The 19,288-nt window shown below is 41.8% G+C and overlaps 1 protein-coding gene across 2 annotated transcripts in view; it reads right to left on the bottom strand.

Moving 5' to 3' along the window:
* AMN1 (antagonist of mitotic exit network 1 homolog) overlaps positions 1 to 14,991 on the bottom strand; it is a 79,292-nt gene extending 64,301 nt beyond the window's left edge. The window contains exon 1 of one of the 2 annotated variants that reach the window (XM_069585447.1): positions 14,108 to 14,991. In XM_069585447.1, coding sequence (XP_069441548.1) covers positions 14,108 to 14,145 — 38 coding nt within the window. In that variant the 5' untranslated portion in view covers positions 14,146 to 14,991. The remainder of the gene's footprint in view (positions 1 to 14,107) is intronic. The other variant, XM_069585448.1, reaches the window with a different exon arrangement.
* Positions 14,992 to 19,288: the final 4,297 nt, after the last annotated feature.

Below are 19,288 nucleotides of genomic sequence, written 5' to 3'. Positions count from 1 at the left end.
CACGTGCCCAATGGTAACTCCCCCAGTAGAGAAGCAGCGCAGATGCCTGCACCCACCACTAGCAAGCAGAGGCTGGGCAGGGAGGTGCGGGCTGCATTGCTTAGAGTAAGGACCGGGCCTGAATGCCCTGAGGGCAATCTGAGGGAACTAACTTGGGCGAGCAAACCAGACTGTGGGATACCTACCATGCGAAAGCCCTAATGTAACACACTGTCAGGCCCACTCACAGAACAAAGGACTGAACAGAGACAGCTGGCTGCAGACCACCCCCCTTTGGTGACCAGCAGCCAGAGCTGGAAGGGGGCAATCACAGCCCCAGAGAGACATTATCTACAAAACTGCAAGCAGGCTTCTTTGCTAACTAAGACTTTTTGGGGTTCTGGATTTCAACATCCACCTGAGAAGGTGTGCCGGTTGTACCTCTGGAAAACCCAGCGGCAGGGATGGGGGAGGTGATAAGTCACAGCGACTGTGCTCGCTAAACACCTCATCACCTGAGCTGCTCGGACCTGGGAAGGGCACAAAACGCAAGCCCAACCAAGTCTGTGCCTCTAAGGACTACCCCAGCGCGTGAACCTGAGCAGCTTAGACCTGGGAGGTGCATGCAGCCCAGGGCTGGCCTTGGATGTTTCCCAGTGGAGCAACCTAGAGCCTGAACAGTGTGGGCAGGGAGGGCACACGCGCCATGAGCGGGGGCAGGCCCAGTGTGGCTGAGACATTGTGAGCACACGCCAGTGTTATTTGTTTGCAGCGTCCCTCCCTCCCCACAGTGTGACCGAACAAGTGAGCCTAAAAAAGTGTCCACCACGGCCCCCTGTGTCAGGGAGGAAATCAGACACTGAAGAGACCTGCAAACAGAAGAAGCTAAAACAGAGGGAACTGTCTTGGAAGTGACAGGTGCAATAGATTACAACCCTGTAGTTAGTACCGACTACATAGGAAGGGGCCTATAGATCTTGAGAAATATAAGCTGGATCAAGGAACTAGCCAAAAATGAACTGACCCCACACTGCCCACAACACCACCAGAGAAAGTCCTAGATATATTTTTACTATCATTATTTAAAAAATTTTTAAGTCCTCTATTACTCCTTTAATTTTCATTTTTATACCCTACTATTACTTCGCCAAAAAAAAAAGAGAGAGACCCTATTTTTTAAAGCAAACTTCATATATATATATATATATTTATAATTTTTGTGACTTTTTTTTCCTTTTTTTCTTTCCTTTAATATTGTATTTTTGAAAATCCAACCTCTACTCTAGATTTTTAATCTTTGCTTTTTGGTATTTGTTATCAATTTTGTACCTTTAAGAACCCAATCTTCAGTACCCATTTTTACTTGGGAGCGAGATTACTGGTTTGACTGCTCTCTCCCCCTTTGGACTCTCCTTTTTCTCCACCAGGTCGCCTCTATCTCCTCCCTCCCCCTTCTCTTCTCTACCCAACTCTGTGAATCTCTGTGTGTGTTCCAGACAGTGGAGAACACTTAGGGAACTGATTACTGGCTGGATCTGTCTCTCTTCTTTTGATTCCCTCCTTTATCCTCCTGGCCACCTGTCTCCTTCCTCCCTCTTCTCTTCTCTGTATAACTCCATGAACATCTCTGAGTGGTCCAGACTGTGGAGCACACATAAGGAAGTGATTACTGGCTAGCTTGCTCTCTCATCTTTGGATTCCACCTCATCTCATCCTGGTCACCTCTATCTCCCTCCTCCTTCTTCTCTTCTCCATGTAACTCTGGGAAGCTCTCTGGGTGTCCCTCACTGTGGAGAAACTTTTCATCTTTAACGTAGATGTCTTATCAAGGGTGCTGTATAGATGGAGAAGTCTAGAGGTTACTGTAAAAATAAGACTGAAAACCAGAAGCAGGAGGCTTAAGTCCAAATCCTGAGAACATCAGAGAACTCCTGATTCCAGGGAATATAAATTGACAGGAGCTCATCAAATGCCTCCACACCTACACTGAAACCAAGTACCACCCAAGGGCCAACAAGTTCCAGAGCAAGACATACCATGCAAATTCTCCAGCAACACAGGAACACAGCCCTGAGCTTCAATATACAGGCTGCCCAAAGTCACTCCAAACACACTGACATCTCATAAGTCATTACTGGACACTTCATTGCACTCCAGAGAGAAGAAATCCAGCTCCACCCACCAGAACACCAACACAAGCTTCCCTAATCAGGAAACCTTGATAAGCCACATGCAGTGAGGAAACTCCACAATAAAGAGAACTCCACACACCGCCAGAATACAGAAAGGCCATCCCACAAACAGCAATATAAACAGGATGAACAGACAAAGGAATACCAAGCAGGTAAAGAAACAGGATAAATGCCCACCAAACCAAACAGAAGAGGAAAAGATAGGGAATCTACCTGATAAATAATTCCGAATAATGATAGTGAAAATGATCCAAAATCTTGAAACCAAAATAGAATCACAGATAAATAGTCTGGAGACAAGGATTGAGAAGATGCAAGAAAGGTTTAACAAGGACCTAGAAGAAATAAAAAAGAGTCAGTATATAATGAATAATGCAATAAATGAGATAAAAAACACTCTGGAGGGAACAAACAGTAGAATAACGGAGGCAGAAGATAGGATTAGTGAAGTAGAAGATAGAATAGTAGAAATAAATGAATCAGAAAGGAAAAAAGAAAACCAAATTAAAAGAAATGAGGACAATCTCAGAGACCTCCAGGACAGTGTTAAATGCCCCAACATTCAAATCATAGGAGTCCCAGAAGAAGACAAAAAGAAAGACCATGAGAAAATACTTGAGGAGATAATAGTTGAAAACTTCCCTAAAATGGGGAAGGAAATAATCACCCAAGTCCAAGAAACCCAGAGAGTCCCAAACAGGATAAACCCAAGGTGAAACACCCCAAGACACATATTAATCAAATTAACAAAGATCAAACACAAAGAACAAATATTAAAAGCAGCAAGGGAAAAACAACAAAAAACACACAGGGGATTCCCATAAGGATAAGAGCTGATCTTTCAATAGAAACTCTTCAGGCCAGGAGGCAATGGCAGGACATACTTACAGTGATGAAAGAAAATAAACTACAGCCCAGATTACTGTACCCAGCAAGGATCTCATTCAAATATGAAGGAGAAATCAAAAGCTTTACAGACAAGCAAAAACTGAGAGAATTCATCAGCACCACCAAACCAGCTCTCCAACAAATGCTAAAGGATCTTCTCTAGACAGGAAACACAAAAAGCATGTATAAACTCAAACCCAAAACAATAAAGTAAATGGCAACGGGATCATACTTATCAATAATTACCTTAAACTTAAATGGGTTGAGCCCCAACCAAAAGACAAAGACTGGCTGAATGGACACAAAAACAAGACCCCTATATATGTTGTCTATAAGAGACCCACCTCAAAACAGGGGACACATACAGACTGCAAGTGAAGGGCTGGAAAAATATATTCCATGCAAATAGAGACGAAAAGAAAACAGGAGTAGCAATACTCATATCAGAGAAAATAGACTTTAAAACAAAGGCTGTGAAAAGAGACAAAGGACACCACATAATGATCAAAGGATCAATCCAAAAATAAGATATAACAATTATAAATATATATGCACTCAACATAGGAGCACCACAATATGTAAGATAAATGCTAACAAGTATGAAAGGGGAAATTAACAATAACACAATAATAGTGGGAGACTTTAATAACCCCACTCACACCTATGGATAGATCAATTAAACAGAAAATTAACAAGGAAACACAAACTTTAAATGATACAATTGATATCTATAGGCCATTTCACCCCAAAACAATGAATTTCACCTTTTTCTCAAGTGCACACAGAACCTTCTCCAGGATAGATCACATCCTGGGCCATAATCTAGCCTTGGTAAATTCAAAAAAACTGAAATCATTCCAAGCATCTTTTCTGACCATGATGCAGTAAGATTAGATCTCAATTACAGGAGAAAAACTATTAAAAATTCCAATATATGGAGGCTGAACAACATGCTACTGAATAACCAACAAATCACAGAAGAAATAAAAAAAGAAATCAAAATATGCATAGAAATGAATGAAAATGAAAACACAACAACCCAAAACCTGTGGGACACTGTAAAACCAGTGCTAAGGGGAAGGTTCATAGCAATACAGGCATACCTCAAGAAACAAGAAAAAAGTCAAATAAATAACCTAATTCTACACCTAAAGCAACTAGAAAAAAAAAAGAAATGGAGAACCCCAGAGTTAGCAGAAGGAAAGAAATCTTAAAAATTAGTGCAGAAATAAATGCAAAAGAAACAAAAAAGACCACAGCAAAAATCAACAAAGCCAAAAGCTGGTTCTTTGAAAGGATAAATAAAATTGACAAACCATTAGCCAGACCCATCAAGAAACAAAGGGAGAAAAATCAAATCAATAAAATTAGAAATGAAAATGGAGAGATCACAACAGACAACACAGAAATACAAAGGATTGTAAGAGACTACTATCAGCAATTATATGCCAATAAAATGGACAACTTGGAAGAAATGGACAAATTCTTAGAAAAGTACAACTTTCCAAAACTGAACCAGGAAGAAATAGAAAATCTTAACAGACCCATCACAAGCACGGAAATTGAGACTGTAATCAGAAATCTTCCAGCAAACAAAAGCCCAGGTCCAGATGGCTTCACAGCTGAATTCTACCAAAAATTTCGAGAAGAGCTAACACCTATCCTCCTCAAACTCTTCCAGAAAATTGCAGAGGAAGGTAAACTTCCAAACTCATTCTATGAGGCCACCATCACCCTAATACCAAAATCTGACAAAGATGCCACAAAAAAAGAAAACTACAGGCCAATATCACTGATGAACATAGATGCAAAAATCCTTAACAAAATTCTAGCAATCAGAATCCAACAACACATTAAAAAGATCATACACCATGACCAAGTGGGCTTTATCCCAAGGATGCAAGGATTCTTCAATATCCGCAAATCAATCAGTGTAATACACCACATTAACAAACTGAAAAATGAAAGCCATATGATTATCTCAATAGATGCAGAGAAAGCCTTTGACAAAATTCAACATCATTTATGATAAAAACTCTCCAGAAAGCAGGAATAGAAGGAACATACCTCAACATAATAAAAGCTATATATGACAAACCCACAACAAACATTATCCTCAATGGTGAAAAATTGAAAGCATTTCCCCTAAAGTCAGGAACAAGACAAGAGTGCCCACTTTCACCACTACTATTCAACATAGTTTTGGAAGTTTTGGCCATAGCAATCAGGGCAGAGAAAGAAATAAAAGGAATCCAAATTGGAAAAGAAGAAGTAAAACTCTCACCGTTTGCAGATGACATGATCCTCTACATAGAAAACCCTAAAGACTCCACCAGAAAATTACTAGAACTAATCAATGAATATAGTAAAGTTTCAGGATATAAAATCAACACACAGAAATCCCTTGCATTCCTAAACAATAATAATGAGAAAATAGAAAGAGAAATTAAGGAAACAATTCCATTCACCATTGCAACGAAAAGAATACTTAGGAATATATCGACCTAAAGAAACTAAAGACCTATATATAGAAAACTATAAAACACTGGTGAAAGAAATCAAAGAGGACACTAATAGATGAAGAAATATGCCATGTTCATGGATCGGAAGAATCAATATAGTGAAAATGAGTATACTACCCAAAGCAATCTATAGATTCAATGCAATCCCTATCAAGCTACCAATGGTATTTTTCACAGAGCTAACAAATAACTCCACAATTTGTATGGAAATAAAAAAGAACCTCGAATAGCCAAAGCAATCTTGAGAAAGAAGAATGGAACTGGAAGAATCAACCTGCCTGACTTCAGGCTCTACTACAAAGCCACAGTCATCAAGACAGTATGGTACTGGCACAAAGACAGACATATAGATCAATGGAACAAAATAGAAAGCCCAGAGATAAATCCATGCACCTATGGACATCTTATCTTTGACAAAGGAGGCAAGAATATACAATGGAGAAAAGACAATCTCTTTAACAAGTGGTGCTGGGAAAGCTGGTCAACCACTTGTAAAAGAATGAAACTAGAACACTACCTAACACCATACACAAAAACTCAAAATGGATTAAAGATCTAAACATAAGACCAGAAACTATAAAACTCCTAGAGGAGAACATAGGCAAAACACTCTCTGACATAAACCACAGCAGGATCCTCTATGACCCACCTCCCAGAATATTGGAAATAAAAGCAAAAATAAACAAATGGAACCTCATTAAAATTAAAAGCTTCTGCACAACAAAGAAAACTATAAGCAAGGTGAAAAGACAGCCTTCAGAATGGGAGAAAATAATAGCAAATGAAGCAACTGATAAACAACTAATCTCAAAAATATACAAGCAACTCCTTCAGCTCAATTCCAGAAAAATAAATGACATAGTCAAAAAATGGGCCAACGAACTAAACAGACATTTCTCCAAAGAAGACATACAGATGGCTAACAAACACATGAAAAGATGTTCAACATCACTCATTATCAGAGAAATGCAAATCAAAACCACAATGAGGTACCATTTCACGCCAGTCAGAATGGCTGTGATCCAAAAGTCTACTAGCAATAAATGCTGGAGAGGGTGTGGAGAAAAGGGAACCCTATTACACTGTTGGTGGGAATGCAAACTAGTACAGCCTCTATGGAGAACAGTGTGGAGATTCCTTAAAAAACTGCAAATAGAACTGCATTATGACCCAGCAATCCCACTGCTGGGCATACACACTGAGGAAACCAGAACTGAAAGAGACACGTGTACCCCAATGTTCACCACAGCACTGTTTATAATAGCCAAGACATGGAAGCAACCTAGATGTCTATCAGCAGATGAATGGATAAGAAAGCTGTGGTACATATACACAATGGAGTATTACTCAGCCGTTAAAAAGAATACATTTGAATCAGTTCTAAGGAGGTGGATGAAACTGGAGCCTATTATACAGAGTGAAGTAAGCCAGAAAGAAAAACACCAATACAGTATACTAACGTATATATGGAATTTAGAAAGATGGTAACGATAACCCTGTATGCAAGACAGCAACAGAGACACAGATGTATAGAACAGTCTTTTGAATTCTGTGGGACAGGGCAAGGGTGGGATGATTTGGGAGAATGGCATTGAAACATGTATAATATCATATGTGAAACGAATCACCAGTCCAGGTTCAATGCATGATACAGGATGCTTGGGGCTGGTGCATTGGGATGACCCAGAGGGATGGTATGGGGAGGGAGGTGGGAAGGGGGTTCAGGATGGGGAACACATGTATACCTATGGTGGATTCATGTCGATGTATGGCAAAACCAATACAATATTGTAAAGTAATTAGCCTCCAATTAAAATAAATAAATTTATAGTAAAAAAAATAAAGATTCTGTGTCTTAGCAAAATAATTTCCTATGCTTCATGTTATCTTTATCAGGTCTGTAATTAGTTAGGAAAACTGAACCTTTGCAACATTACAAAAGGTAAGGTTTTTTGGTTTTACAAAGAAAAAAATTATTTATTTTACACTAATTTTTGTCTGAATTTTCATACTGTTCATGGGGTCCATGGGGTTCTCTAAAGAGCCTCTTGATGAAAATAAAAGAGGAGAGTGAAAAACTTGGTTTAAAACTCAACATTCAAAAAACTAAGACCATGGTATCTGATCCCATCACTTCATGGCAAGTAGATGGGGAAACAATGGAAACAGTGAGACTTTATTTTTTGGGGATCCACAATCACTGCACATGATGACTCCCACCATAAAATTAAAAGACACTTGCTCCTTGGAAGAAAAGGTATGACCAACCTAAACAGCATACTCAAAAGCAGAGACATTACTTTGCTGACAAAGGTCCGTCTAATCAAAGCTATGGTTTTTCCAGTAGTCATGTATGGGATGTGAGAGTTGGACCATAAAGAAGGCTGAGCACAGAAGAATTGATGCTTTTGAACTGTGGGGTTGGAGAAGACTCTTGAGAATCCCTTGGACTGCAAGGAGATCAAACCAGTCAATCCTAAAGGAAACCAATCCTGATTATTCATTGTAAGGACTGATGCTGAAGCTGTAGCTCCAATAGTTTGGCCACCTGATGCAGAGTCAACTCATTGGAAAAGACCCTGATGCTGGGAAAGATTGAAGGTGGGAGGAGAAGGGGACAACAGAGGATTAGATGGTTGGATGCCATCACCGGCTCGATGGACAAGAGTTTGAGCAAGCTCCAGGAATGGCTGATGGACAGGGAAGCCTGGTGTGCTACAGACCATGGGTTGCAGAGTCAGACACAACTGAGTGACTGAACAACAGCAAAATGTTATTAATATGTGTTCCAGAAATTACACGAAATTCTTAGAAATCTGACCCATCCTAGTATAATGTTCTCAGTCATCTTAAAATATTGTATGTCATAGAAATAACTGAATTTATCTGACAATTTTATCACTTTTTTAAATAGGGAACTCTCATCAGGTCTTTAACCATGGCTACTTAAAATGACTTAAAATGACTCTCTTTGTCATTCACAGAGAGTTATTGTTCTACTCTTAATTCTTCTTGGAAAGCATTTGCAATCAACTATAGGCCAGAACAACAGACTGGTTCCAAATAGGAAAAGGAGTACGTCAAGGCTGTATATTGTCACCCTGCTTATTTAACTTATATGCAGAATACATCATGAGAAACACTGGGCTGGATGAAGCACAAGCTGGAATCAAGATTTCCAGGAGAAATATCAATAACCTGTTATGCAGATGACACCACCCTTATGGCAGAAAGTAAAGAGGAACTAAAAAGCCTCTTGATGAAAGTGAAAGAGGAGAGTGAAAAAGTTGGCTTAAAGCTCAACATTCAGAAAACGAAGATCATGGCATCTGGTCCTATCGCTTCATGAGAAATAGATGGGGAAACAGTGGAAAGAGTGTCACACTTTATTTTGGGGGGTCCAAAATCACTGCAGATGGTGACTGCAGCCATGAAATTAAAAGACACTCCTTGGAAGGAAAGTTATGACCAACCTAGATGGCATATTCAAAAGCAGAGATATTACTTTGCCAACAAAGGTCCGTCTAGTCAAGGCTATGGTTTTTCCAGTGGTCATGTATGGATGCGAGAGTTGGATCGTCATGTATGGATGTGAAGAAAGCTGAGCACCAAAGAATTGATGCTTTTGAACTGTGTTGGAGAAGATTCTTGAGAGTCCCTTGGACTGCAAGGAAGTCCAACCAGTCCATTCTAAAGGAGATCAGCCGTGGGTGTTCACTGGAAGGACTGATGCTGAGGCTGAAACTCCAGTACTTTGGCCACCTCATGCAAAGAGCTGACTCACTGGAAAAGACCCTGATGCTGGGAGGGATTGGGGGCACGAGGAGAAGGGGACGACAGAGGATGAGATGGCTGGATGCCATCACCGACTCGATGCACATGAGTCTGGGTGAACTCCGGGAGTTGGTGATGGACAGGGAGGCCTGGCGTGCTGCGAATCATGGGGTCGCAAAGAGTCGGACACGACTGAGCGACTGAACTGAACTGATAGGCCAGAATGCTTTGTCTTTGTGGAGAGTCACAGAAAGGACCCTGACAAGTACTCTAGAATATAGCTTTCTGATAACTTTATGATCATACCAGTAAACTGAGTAAGAATTTCTAGAACTCTAATGGAGAAACTGCTTAATTCATAAAACTGCTAACCCAAGATTAGGGAAAATAAAGATTAATGCCAAGGGCCCAAATGAACTGATGAAAATAATTAACTTTTATGACATTTCTTGAAACATTGTTGTTATTTAATGCTTGTTTTCCAGATTTAAAAATCTTTTTTTCCCTCTCCTTCTAAATTATCTAAACCTACAATTTGGTATACTTCTATAAATAAAAATGAAACATTTTTCTTTCTCTCCTTATCTGATTCCTTCAGAATTAAAACAAATTTTAAAAACCCTGTTATTGACTATTCCTATTTTCATGGCAATAGATATTTGCATAAATTCAATAAGAATTTGTTTTCCCTGTAATAGGACATAACTGCTAAGTCCTTCACTTGGCTTCTTAGCAAAAAGAGGCTTTTAAAGATGTAACCTGAGTTTCCTTGTTAAGTCAGTTTTAAGTATCTAAAGTTGACTTTAAAATATATATATATATATATATATATATATGTTTGTTTGTTTTTGGCTGTGACAGGTCTTAGTTGTTGCACGAGGGATCTTTTGTTGGCATGAGGGATCTTTTGTTGCCACACAGGCTCCAGAGATAGCAGGCTCCACAGTGGTGGTACATGGGGGCTTATTTGCCCTAGGGCCCGTGGGATCTTACTTCCTTACCAGGGATTGGATCTGGGTCCACTGTATTGGAAGGTGGATTCTTAACCACTGGACCACCAGAGAAGTTCCTAAAGTTAACTCTATAGAGTCAATAAAAGCCCTTGGATATTACCAAAGCTTTGATTGGAATATCATAGTTGAGAATGCACATAAAATCTATTCTTGCTGTACTTATGTAAATAACAAGTCAGGTTTAAAGAGACTAGACTTATTTTACAAACAAATTACTTTGGTAAAAGTGACTATAGAAAGAAAAATTATGTTTAAACAGAAAACTTTGGCATACCCATAATCAAATTCTAGTCCTGCTTATTTTCTTTGGGTTTTTTTTTTCTAACTGTAAACTGGACTGGATCCTGAACTCTTGCGGTTTTCTCTAAAATCTGATTACAACTCTCCAAACTAATATTTTCAACTTTCTCCCACCCTTCTGACTTGAAATTAAAACTAAAACTGTTCTTTTCCTCAAACCCTACAAGATAAAGCTATAGGTCTTAATATAGACTTCAGAGAATTCACCACAATGGATCATGCATAGACAAAAAAACAACCTTCATACTTACTTCAGAACACCTGATGACATCATCACTGACATTCAAACCGCAAACCAGGAAAATCTATCAGTTTAAAACTGCCATCTTCATTCCACCATCTAAAAATCTAAGCTCAGCTCCAAAAATTTTCTTGACTGGCTGCTCTCTAGACTCAACAACTACACTTATACTTTGCTCCAACTAATCTTTAATCTTTGCCTTTCGTTTGTTTCCACAGTAATACTTATTAACTAACTGATTGCTTATACCATATAGAAGCTTACTTACATGGGAGCTTACCTATCATACCACTTCCTAAAATAAGGCATCTTCATGTTAATCCCATCCTAAGTAACCATGACATAGTTCAGTACTATAAGACATTAATGTAATACTAAAAGGCTTATTTCCACCAGCTCCATAAAGCTTTCTGTGGTCTGCTTCTTAAACAAGACAATGCCTCATATATTAAAATCTAGAGACTCAGTTTATTGGAAAAGACACCAACAAAAAATTGCACTTAAATCTCACTAAGAGAGACCTTATCCTCTGAAAAACTCTATAATCACAGCAAGAATCTAGAAATTCTTTAGCCGGAGTTGTTTTAGACAACTGCATAGCCTTAGACACCCTAACTACCCAAGATGGAGGTACATGTACTATTGTAAGACAGCAAGATGAGCACAGCCCTTAGCAGGCAGCCATTGCTGTGCCTCACTACTCTGCACTCTGTTACTAGGCAACAGGTCTTGCTCAGTCATTGCTCAGTGCCCCAGTGGGCCCTGTCCACAAGTAACTGTCAGTGAGGGACCATTAGGGAAGTGATTTACCCAAAGGTCATTGGTGTGGTGGTCATTAGGTGAATAGTGAGGTAAGAGGCAGATTCAGGCCTTCTCCTGAAAGGAGGCCCTCCAGCTCACTTAGTCGTAGGCCAGCAGGTGAGCTGGAGTGCCCAGGGAACACACTAAGAACTGTGTTATTCTATAGGGCTCCAGAGCCCTTAGTAAGGCCCTCCACTAGCCTTGGCCCAGGCCTTGAACCTGGTCTCCCCATCTAGGTGGCTTGAGGAGACTGAGGGTCAGTGGGGTTGAGTGCCTGGCTCCCTCAGAGATGACATCTGGGCAGGATGTGGGAACCTGGCCCTGAGAAAACTGCCAACTGAGATCTGCCTCCTGGGCTCTTGGAGGGTGAAAGCTGTGCTTTGGGATCCTGCCCTTTCTTGTCAAGACACAGAATAACATTCATTTGGTGGAGATTTACAGGAATGTTACCTGACCATCACCTGACCTCAAGAGCAAAGGATCTTACACAAAATGTTTGTAACAACTAACCACACCCCCGTCCCCCCTCACCTTTTACTTTTAAAGGGGCTTGCTGAGAGCTTTCAGTAACTTTGGGGTTCTTAGGGCATGAACCACCCATCTCCTTGTATGAGTCTGTAATAAATCTCTGTTTCAAACTCTAATGTTTTAGTATTGATGGCCCTCACTGGGCACATGGACTTGTGATTCGTTAACAGCATAACTAGTTTAAAAAAAAAAAGTTTCTATGTTAATATACCAAATAGATCTGAAAGACTAGATGCCAATCTTTCAACAAATTGGCAACACTTCTGAAATACGGGTTCAATCCCTGGATCAGGAAGATCTCCTGAAAAAGGAAACGCCAACCCACTCCAGTATTCTTGCCTGGAGAATTCCATGTACAGTGGACCCTGGCAGGCTACAGTCCATAGGGTCGCAAAGAGTCAGACATGACTTAGGTGACTTAACACACACACACTTCTCTTGATTATTTAGTTGGAAATCTCTGCTCTGGAGAATCCTTTTCAATACCTGGCTATTATTCTCCTGATAGTCATCATCTTAGCCTCCTTAACGCATTGTATCCTCTCTAGAGTTCTAAATGTCTTCAGTGGCTACTCACACATCAAATGTTATCCATTAGTGTTAGACAACTGGAAGAACACAGAGATCCTACTGCCAGTGTCCAGGGTGACTGTGCAACTGCCGGTAAGGGCAGTTACAAAACCATCCATCCCAATGCCTACACTGAAGGAGTAGTGAGAGTAACACTAGATTGGTTCACTCTTAGCTTGCTGAGAGAATGACTGAAAGTTGGGGATTTTTTTAAATAAAATAAATCGAGATGAGGCTTGAAAAATCCCTCAAGGTGACCAAACCAGTTAAGTCACATAAGCAAAACCAAATCTAGTTTATATCATGAACATAAGTGAAACTTATTTCTTGTAAATGCCTCTGACAATCAACTTAAATCGTCTTCTTAAAATAGCCTAAAGTAATCACTTTAAACCAATCTCCTACCATCTGTAAACTCCTAATGTCCTAAACCATTGCAAAGGTTAAAGAACTTCCTTATGCTCACTTTATAAGCCATCCTATAATGACATGCCTATAAAATATTCATATCAAGTTAAGCTCTCTGAAATTTCTTTTAATACTAGGCAGTTACATGCCATAGCGTTACAGGGAGGAGTAAATTTAAACCTAAATCCTTAGAAGACTGCCTAGTAGTAAAAGAAATTTCAGAGACCTTAACTTGATACGAATATTTTACAGGCATAGAAAATCCCCATGGACAGAGGAGCCTGGCTGGCTATAGTCCATGTGGTCGTAGAGTCAGACACGACTGAGCGACTAAGCACAGCACATAACGCCATGAGACAGGTAGCTGTTATTATACCAACTTTGTAAGGTTAAGCTACTCTCCCATAGTCATACAGCTGGAGAATGGTAGACCCGGGTGCTGAACCCAGCAAGCGCAATCAGGGATTTAAGCGCTGCGTCAAAGAATCAATAATTATCCCCATTACAGCAACTGGGTGTAACTCTGCTGAAGGCTTTTGAGAGCCCCATCCAGTGTTTTGTTTTGTTTTACTAAGGCTTTTAGCTCCCGCCAGAGACAGGCCACTGCCAGGAATCGCCTGGGCGAGGAGCTGTCAAGGCTGAGTTCGGACACCTATCGGGGGACAGAGGGGCAAGCCTGCCGGGCGACCCACTTGGCACGATTTTTCTCAGCCAGGATAGGACAAATCACGGACCCAGGAGCAGAAACAGCCTGTGGACCTCCTCGATGGGAGGCAGGAAGGGGGCGGGGATGGGGTGCAGGAAGGGGGCGGGGATGGGGTGCCGTGACGGGTGGCGGGCGCGGGCTGTGCCGGGGCGGGGCGAGACGAAGGCAGGCCGGGGCGGACTCACAGATCCAGGAGCTGACTGACCCGCTGGGGGCTGGGCATCTCGGCCGCCCTTCGGAGCCTCTTCCACGGTCCCGGAGCCGCGGAGATTCAGCCAGAGACCGCCTGTCAACTCCCGCCTCCAGCGCAACGCGTAGTCCCTCGTGACGTCACCCGCCTCTTCCGGTGACAGGCGCCGGCGCGCTCGCGACTACAGAGGGATCGCGTAGCCCCTTCTGGGCGGAACCCTGGACGCTGCGCCGGAGAGACAGTGTGATAAACCAGAGGGAAGTCTTGGGCTCTGAGAAGGACTGCGTGAGCTGTCATTCTGCAGTCCCTCTGGCGCGGCTCGGGCGGTACCCCCTGGTGGGCTAGCCCGGCGCCGGACCTCTCCCAGTACCTCCTGGAACCTCGCGGCTCTAGGCGTGGCCGATGTTACTACAGGGGTGCATTCCATGCTGGGCCCAGCGTTAGTGGATGCACACCGGAGACCCTCTTAGATACAGAAACCATGACCGTCAAAGGGCGTGTTTTAGAGGACTGGAGAGTGACGTTTATCGAGCACCTCCTATAAGAAAGTGAGCACTGAACTGCTTGTTTTCAATAGTTAACCATATTCTGGTCTTCCCTGATGGTACCGTGGATAAGAATCAGCCTGTCAATGCAGGGGGCATGGGTTTAATCTTTGGTTGAGGAGGATTCCACAGGCGTTAGAGTAACTAAACCCGTGAGCCACAACTACTGAAGCCTATTTTACTAGAGCCTGTGCTCCAGAAGAAGAGAAGCCACTACAAGGAAGAGTAGCCTCCTACCCACTACTGCAACTAGTGAAAGCCTGCATGCAGCAACAAAGACCCAGCATAACCAAAAATAATAAAAAATTAACCATATTCTTTTAATCCTGTGAAATCGGAATTTGTTGTTGTTAGTCAAGTTGTGTCCAACTCTTTGTGACCCCATGGACTACAGCTCGCCAGGCTTCCCTGTCCTTCACGATCTCTCGGAGCTTGCTCAAACTCATGTCCTTTGAATCGGTGATGCTGTCCAATCATCTCATCCTCTCTCGCCCCTTCTTCTCCTGCCTTTTATCTTTCCAGCATCAAGGTCTTTTCCAATGAGTTGGCTCTTTGCATCAGGCGGCCAAAGTATTGGAGCTTCAGCTTCAGCTTCAGCTTCAGCATCAGTCCTTCCAATGAATAATCAGGATTGATTTCCTTTAGGATTGACTGGTTTGATCTACTGCTGTTCAGAGGACTCTCAAGAGTCTTTCCCAACACCACAGGTCGAAAGCATCAACTCCTTGGTGCTCAGCCTTCTTCATGGTCCAACTCTCACATCCATACATGACTACGGGAAAAACCATAGCTTTGACTGTATGGACGTTTGTGGGCAAAGTGATGTCTCTGATTATTAATACACTCTCTAGGTATGTCATAGCTTTTCTTCCAAGGAGCAAGTGTCTCTTCATTTCATGGCTGCCAGCACCGTCCACAGTGATTTTGGAGCCCAAGAGAAATCAAACCAGTCAATCCAGTCAGCCAGGGAAGCCTGGCGTACTGCAGTCCATGGGGTCACAAAGAGTCAGATGTGACTCAGCCGCTGAACTGAACTGAACTGTTTCCCTTTTTTCCGCATCTATTTGCCATGAAGTGATGGGGCTGGATGCCATGATCTTAGTTTTTTGAACGCTGAGTTTAAGTTAGCTTTTTCACTCTCCACTTTCACCTTCATCAAGAGTCTCTTTAGCTCCTCTTCCTTTTCTTCCATAAGGGAGGTGTCATTTCCATATCTGAGATTATTGATATTTCTCCATGCAATTTTGATTCCAGCTTGTGGTTCATCCAGCCGGGCATTTTGTATGGTGTACTCTGCATAGAAGTTAAATAAGCAGGATGACAATATACAGCCTTGACGTACTTCTTTCCCGATTTTGAACCAGTTGTTGTTCCATGTCCAGTTCTAACTGTTGCTTCTTGACCTGCGTACAGATTTCTCAGGAGACAGGTAAGGTGGTCTGGTATTCCCATCTCTTTAAGAGTTTTCCACAGTTTGTTGTGATCCACAGAGTTAAAGGCTTTAGCATAGTCAGTGAAGCAGAAGGGGATGTTTTCCTGGAATTCTCTTGCTTTTTCTATGATCCAGCAAATGTTGGCAATTTGATCTCTGATTCCTCTGCCTTTTCTAAATCTAACGTACATCTGGAAGTTCTTGGTTCACATACTGTTGAAGCCTGGCTTGAAGGATTTTGAGCATGATCTTGCTAGCATTTGAAATGAGTGCAACTGTATAGTAGTTTGCACATTTTTGCCATTGCCCTTCTTTGGGATTGAAATGAAAACTGACCTTTTCCAGTCCTGTGGCCATTGCTGAGTTTTCCAAATTTGCTGGCATATTGAATGCAGCACTCTCACAGCATCATATTTTAGGATTTGAAATAGCTCAGTTGGAATTCCATCACCTCCACTAGCTTTGTTCGTAGTGATGCTTCTTAAGGCCCACTTGACTTTGCACCCCAGGATGTCTGGCTCTAGCTGAGTGATCACACCATCGTGGTTATCTGCATCATGAAGATCTTTTTTGTATAGTTCTGTGTATTCTAGCCACCTCTTCCTAATATGTTCTGCTTCTGTTAGGTTCACACCATTTCTGTCCTTTATTGTGCCCATCTATGCAGAAATGTTCCCTTGGTAATTGGAATTATTTAGCTTTATTTTACAGATGAGAACACTACATGACTGCAAAAAGCTCAGTAAGAATTTCATCATAGAGGGGGCTTGTGTTCAAATCAGAAAGAATTCTAAAGGGGAAACTTTCACTTGGTGGAATTCTCTCTACTTGGTTATACTGCAGAGTACTTGCTACTTTTCAATTCTTCTTTGTAAATTAATTTGTCATTTATATGTCTTCCTTTTGACTTTTGAAAGTTGGAAGACAGTATTGTTCATTTCTTCAAGATGCTGCTTATTCAATCACCACACTTTTACCAGTGCTGAAGGAGGGCAAGAATTGTGCTGGGTGTTAAGAATTCAGTGGTGAACACTTGAACCAGACAAATAAAAGGGAAATCAAAATAACTGTTAAATGCTAAAATGGAGTTAGTTTTATTGAAACACCCTGGAGGGGTGGGAGAGGAGAGCAGATCAGAGAGAAAAACATAATCTGTTAGGGACTGCAAACAGTTTGGGGTTGCTACAGTGGAGAGTGGTGAGAGGCAAGTATAAAGGAAGAAATAGGCAAACTTTTTCTATGAAGGGTGAGATATTAATAGTATACACATTTTTGTTTTTGTGGGACATACTTTCTCACTGAATCGAACTGGGCTCTTGCTCATCTTACCTGAAGCCAAGCCAATCTACCCACAGTGGACTGTGGTAAGAGAAAGTACAAGGCTCCAAGCAAGAAAAACAGGCAGCTGGTTTGCCAAACATCAGAATTTCCCTCATGGCTTTCAGGCAAGAGTTCTTAAAGACAACCCTGAGGGTGAGGGTGGGCTTCCCAGGTGGCTCAGTGATGAAGAATCTGCCGCCAATGCCAAAGACATGAATTTGATCCCTGGGTTGACGAGATCCCCTAGAGAAGGAAATGGCAACCCATTCCAGTATTCTTGCCTGGGAAATCTCATGGACAGAGTAGCCTAGTGGGCTACAGCCCATGGGGTCGCACACAACTTGGCAACTAAACAACAGTAGAGGATTGCGGGGGGCGCTCCACAGAAAGAGAGAGGCAGTGGAACTTCCCTCACCAAAGCCAAGGGGTCCCGAGGAGAGGTGAGCCTGCTGTCCGCCAACCCAGCCCCTCTGCGAGTGAGAGACAATCACACGCGACAGGCGTTCAGTCTAAGCAGTTCCACTTTATTGCCACAAACTCTTGGTTTATATAGACAAGCAAGGGGGTTTTTCCGAGGGACTTTCCATAGTTGCACCAATCACATTAAAGGTCAAATCATAATATGCCATAGTTGCACCAATCACGTTAAAGTTCAAATCGTCTTGTGCCTTCATTATAACAGGAGTCTATGGTGCTCACACGCTGTCCACATGCACGGAAATCAAGAGAGCCAATCAAAAATTGTAACATAGACCACGCCCCTATCTCTTCTGCCAGGCGCCATCTTAGTTTCCAACGGCAAAGCTCACCCATCTTTTTTAAGGTTTCCCATTTAGGGCCCCACAGAGGATGAGGGCAGCAGGTGTGTGATCAGCTTGAGGAAATTTTTTCTGATTGGTCAGTGGTGAGGTAACAGGATGACTGATGTTTGCTGCTGCTAAGTCGCTTCAGTCATGTCCTACTCTGTACGACCCCAGAGACAGCATCCTGCCAGGCTCCCCCATCCCTGGGATTCTCCAGGCAAGAATACTGGAGTGGGTTGCCATTTCCTTCTCCAATGCATGAAAGTGAAAAGTGAAAGTGAAGTCGTTCAGTCGTGTCTGACTCTTCGCGACCCCCTGGACTGTGGCCCACCAGGCTCCTCCACCCATGGGATTTTCCAGGCAAGAGTACTGGAGTGGGTTGCCATTGCCTTCTCTGGACTGATGTTTGGGGAATCTTAATTATCAGCCTTCTGGCTTCTGCCCATTGTAGGGGAGGGATTGATTTTACTTTCTTTAAACAACATTATAATGTTATTTGTTTGAACTTGTGAGTTATAAAACTTAGACCCTGTGGTGTTGTCCAGACCTCCAGGGACTCAAGAGTTCCCAGACCTACTCCCTTTCTTATCTAAAATGCCTTCTGACTTGCTGAGCTTGCAAGCAGGCACAGAATCCCAGCAGTGTCCAGACAGGTCAGAGGCCTGCTCTCCTACTTCTGAAGCCTGAACACAACTTCCTCCATGTTAATTTCCTAACAGTCAGCCTCAAGATTGTTTAGGCTGTAGAGCACAGGAATGAAGCAAAATAAAATGAGCAGTCTTCTTAATTCTATAAATCAAATATTAATAGCAGTTCTAGATAGTCAATAGAAACAGTGATCAAAGAAACATGTATGGGTTAAACAATGCAGAAAACAATTTTTGAGCAATAGGGGATTTAGTAAAGAAAAAATCCCATGAAAGAGAAATTTGTTTTTGTATATCAGCTCCTACATCTATTAACGTATTTGCAGCAATAGTAGTAATAACAGAATGTTCTATCAAGGTACAATTATGTTTATCAATAAAGTTTGCGACTCTTTGATTCCCTGCAAAATCTTACTTAAGGAGAAGCTA

The sequence above is a fragment of the Ovis canadensis genome, chromosome 3, assembly GCF_042477335.2.
Source record: "Ovis canadensis isolate MfBH-ARS-UI-01 breed Bighorn chromosome 3, ARS-UI_OviCan_v2, whole genome shotgun sequence".
NCBI lineage: Eukaryota > Metazoa > Chordata > Mammalia > Artiodactyla > Bovidae > Ovis > Ovis canadensis.
This window is presented reverse-complemented; position numbering and strand designations above follow the sequence as displayed.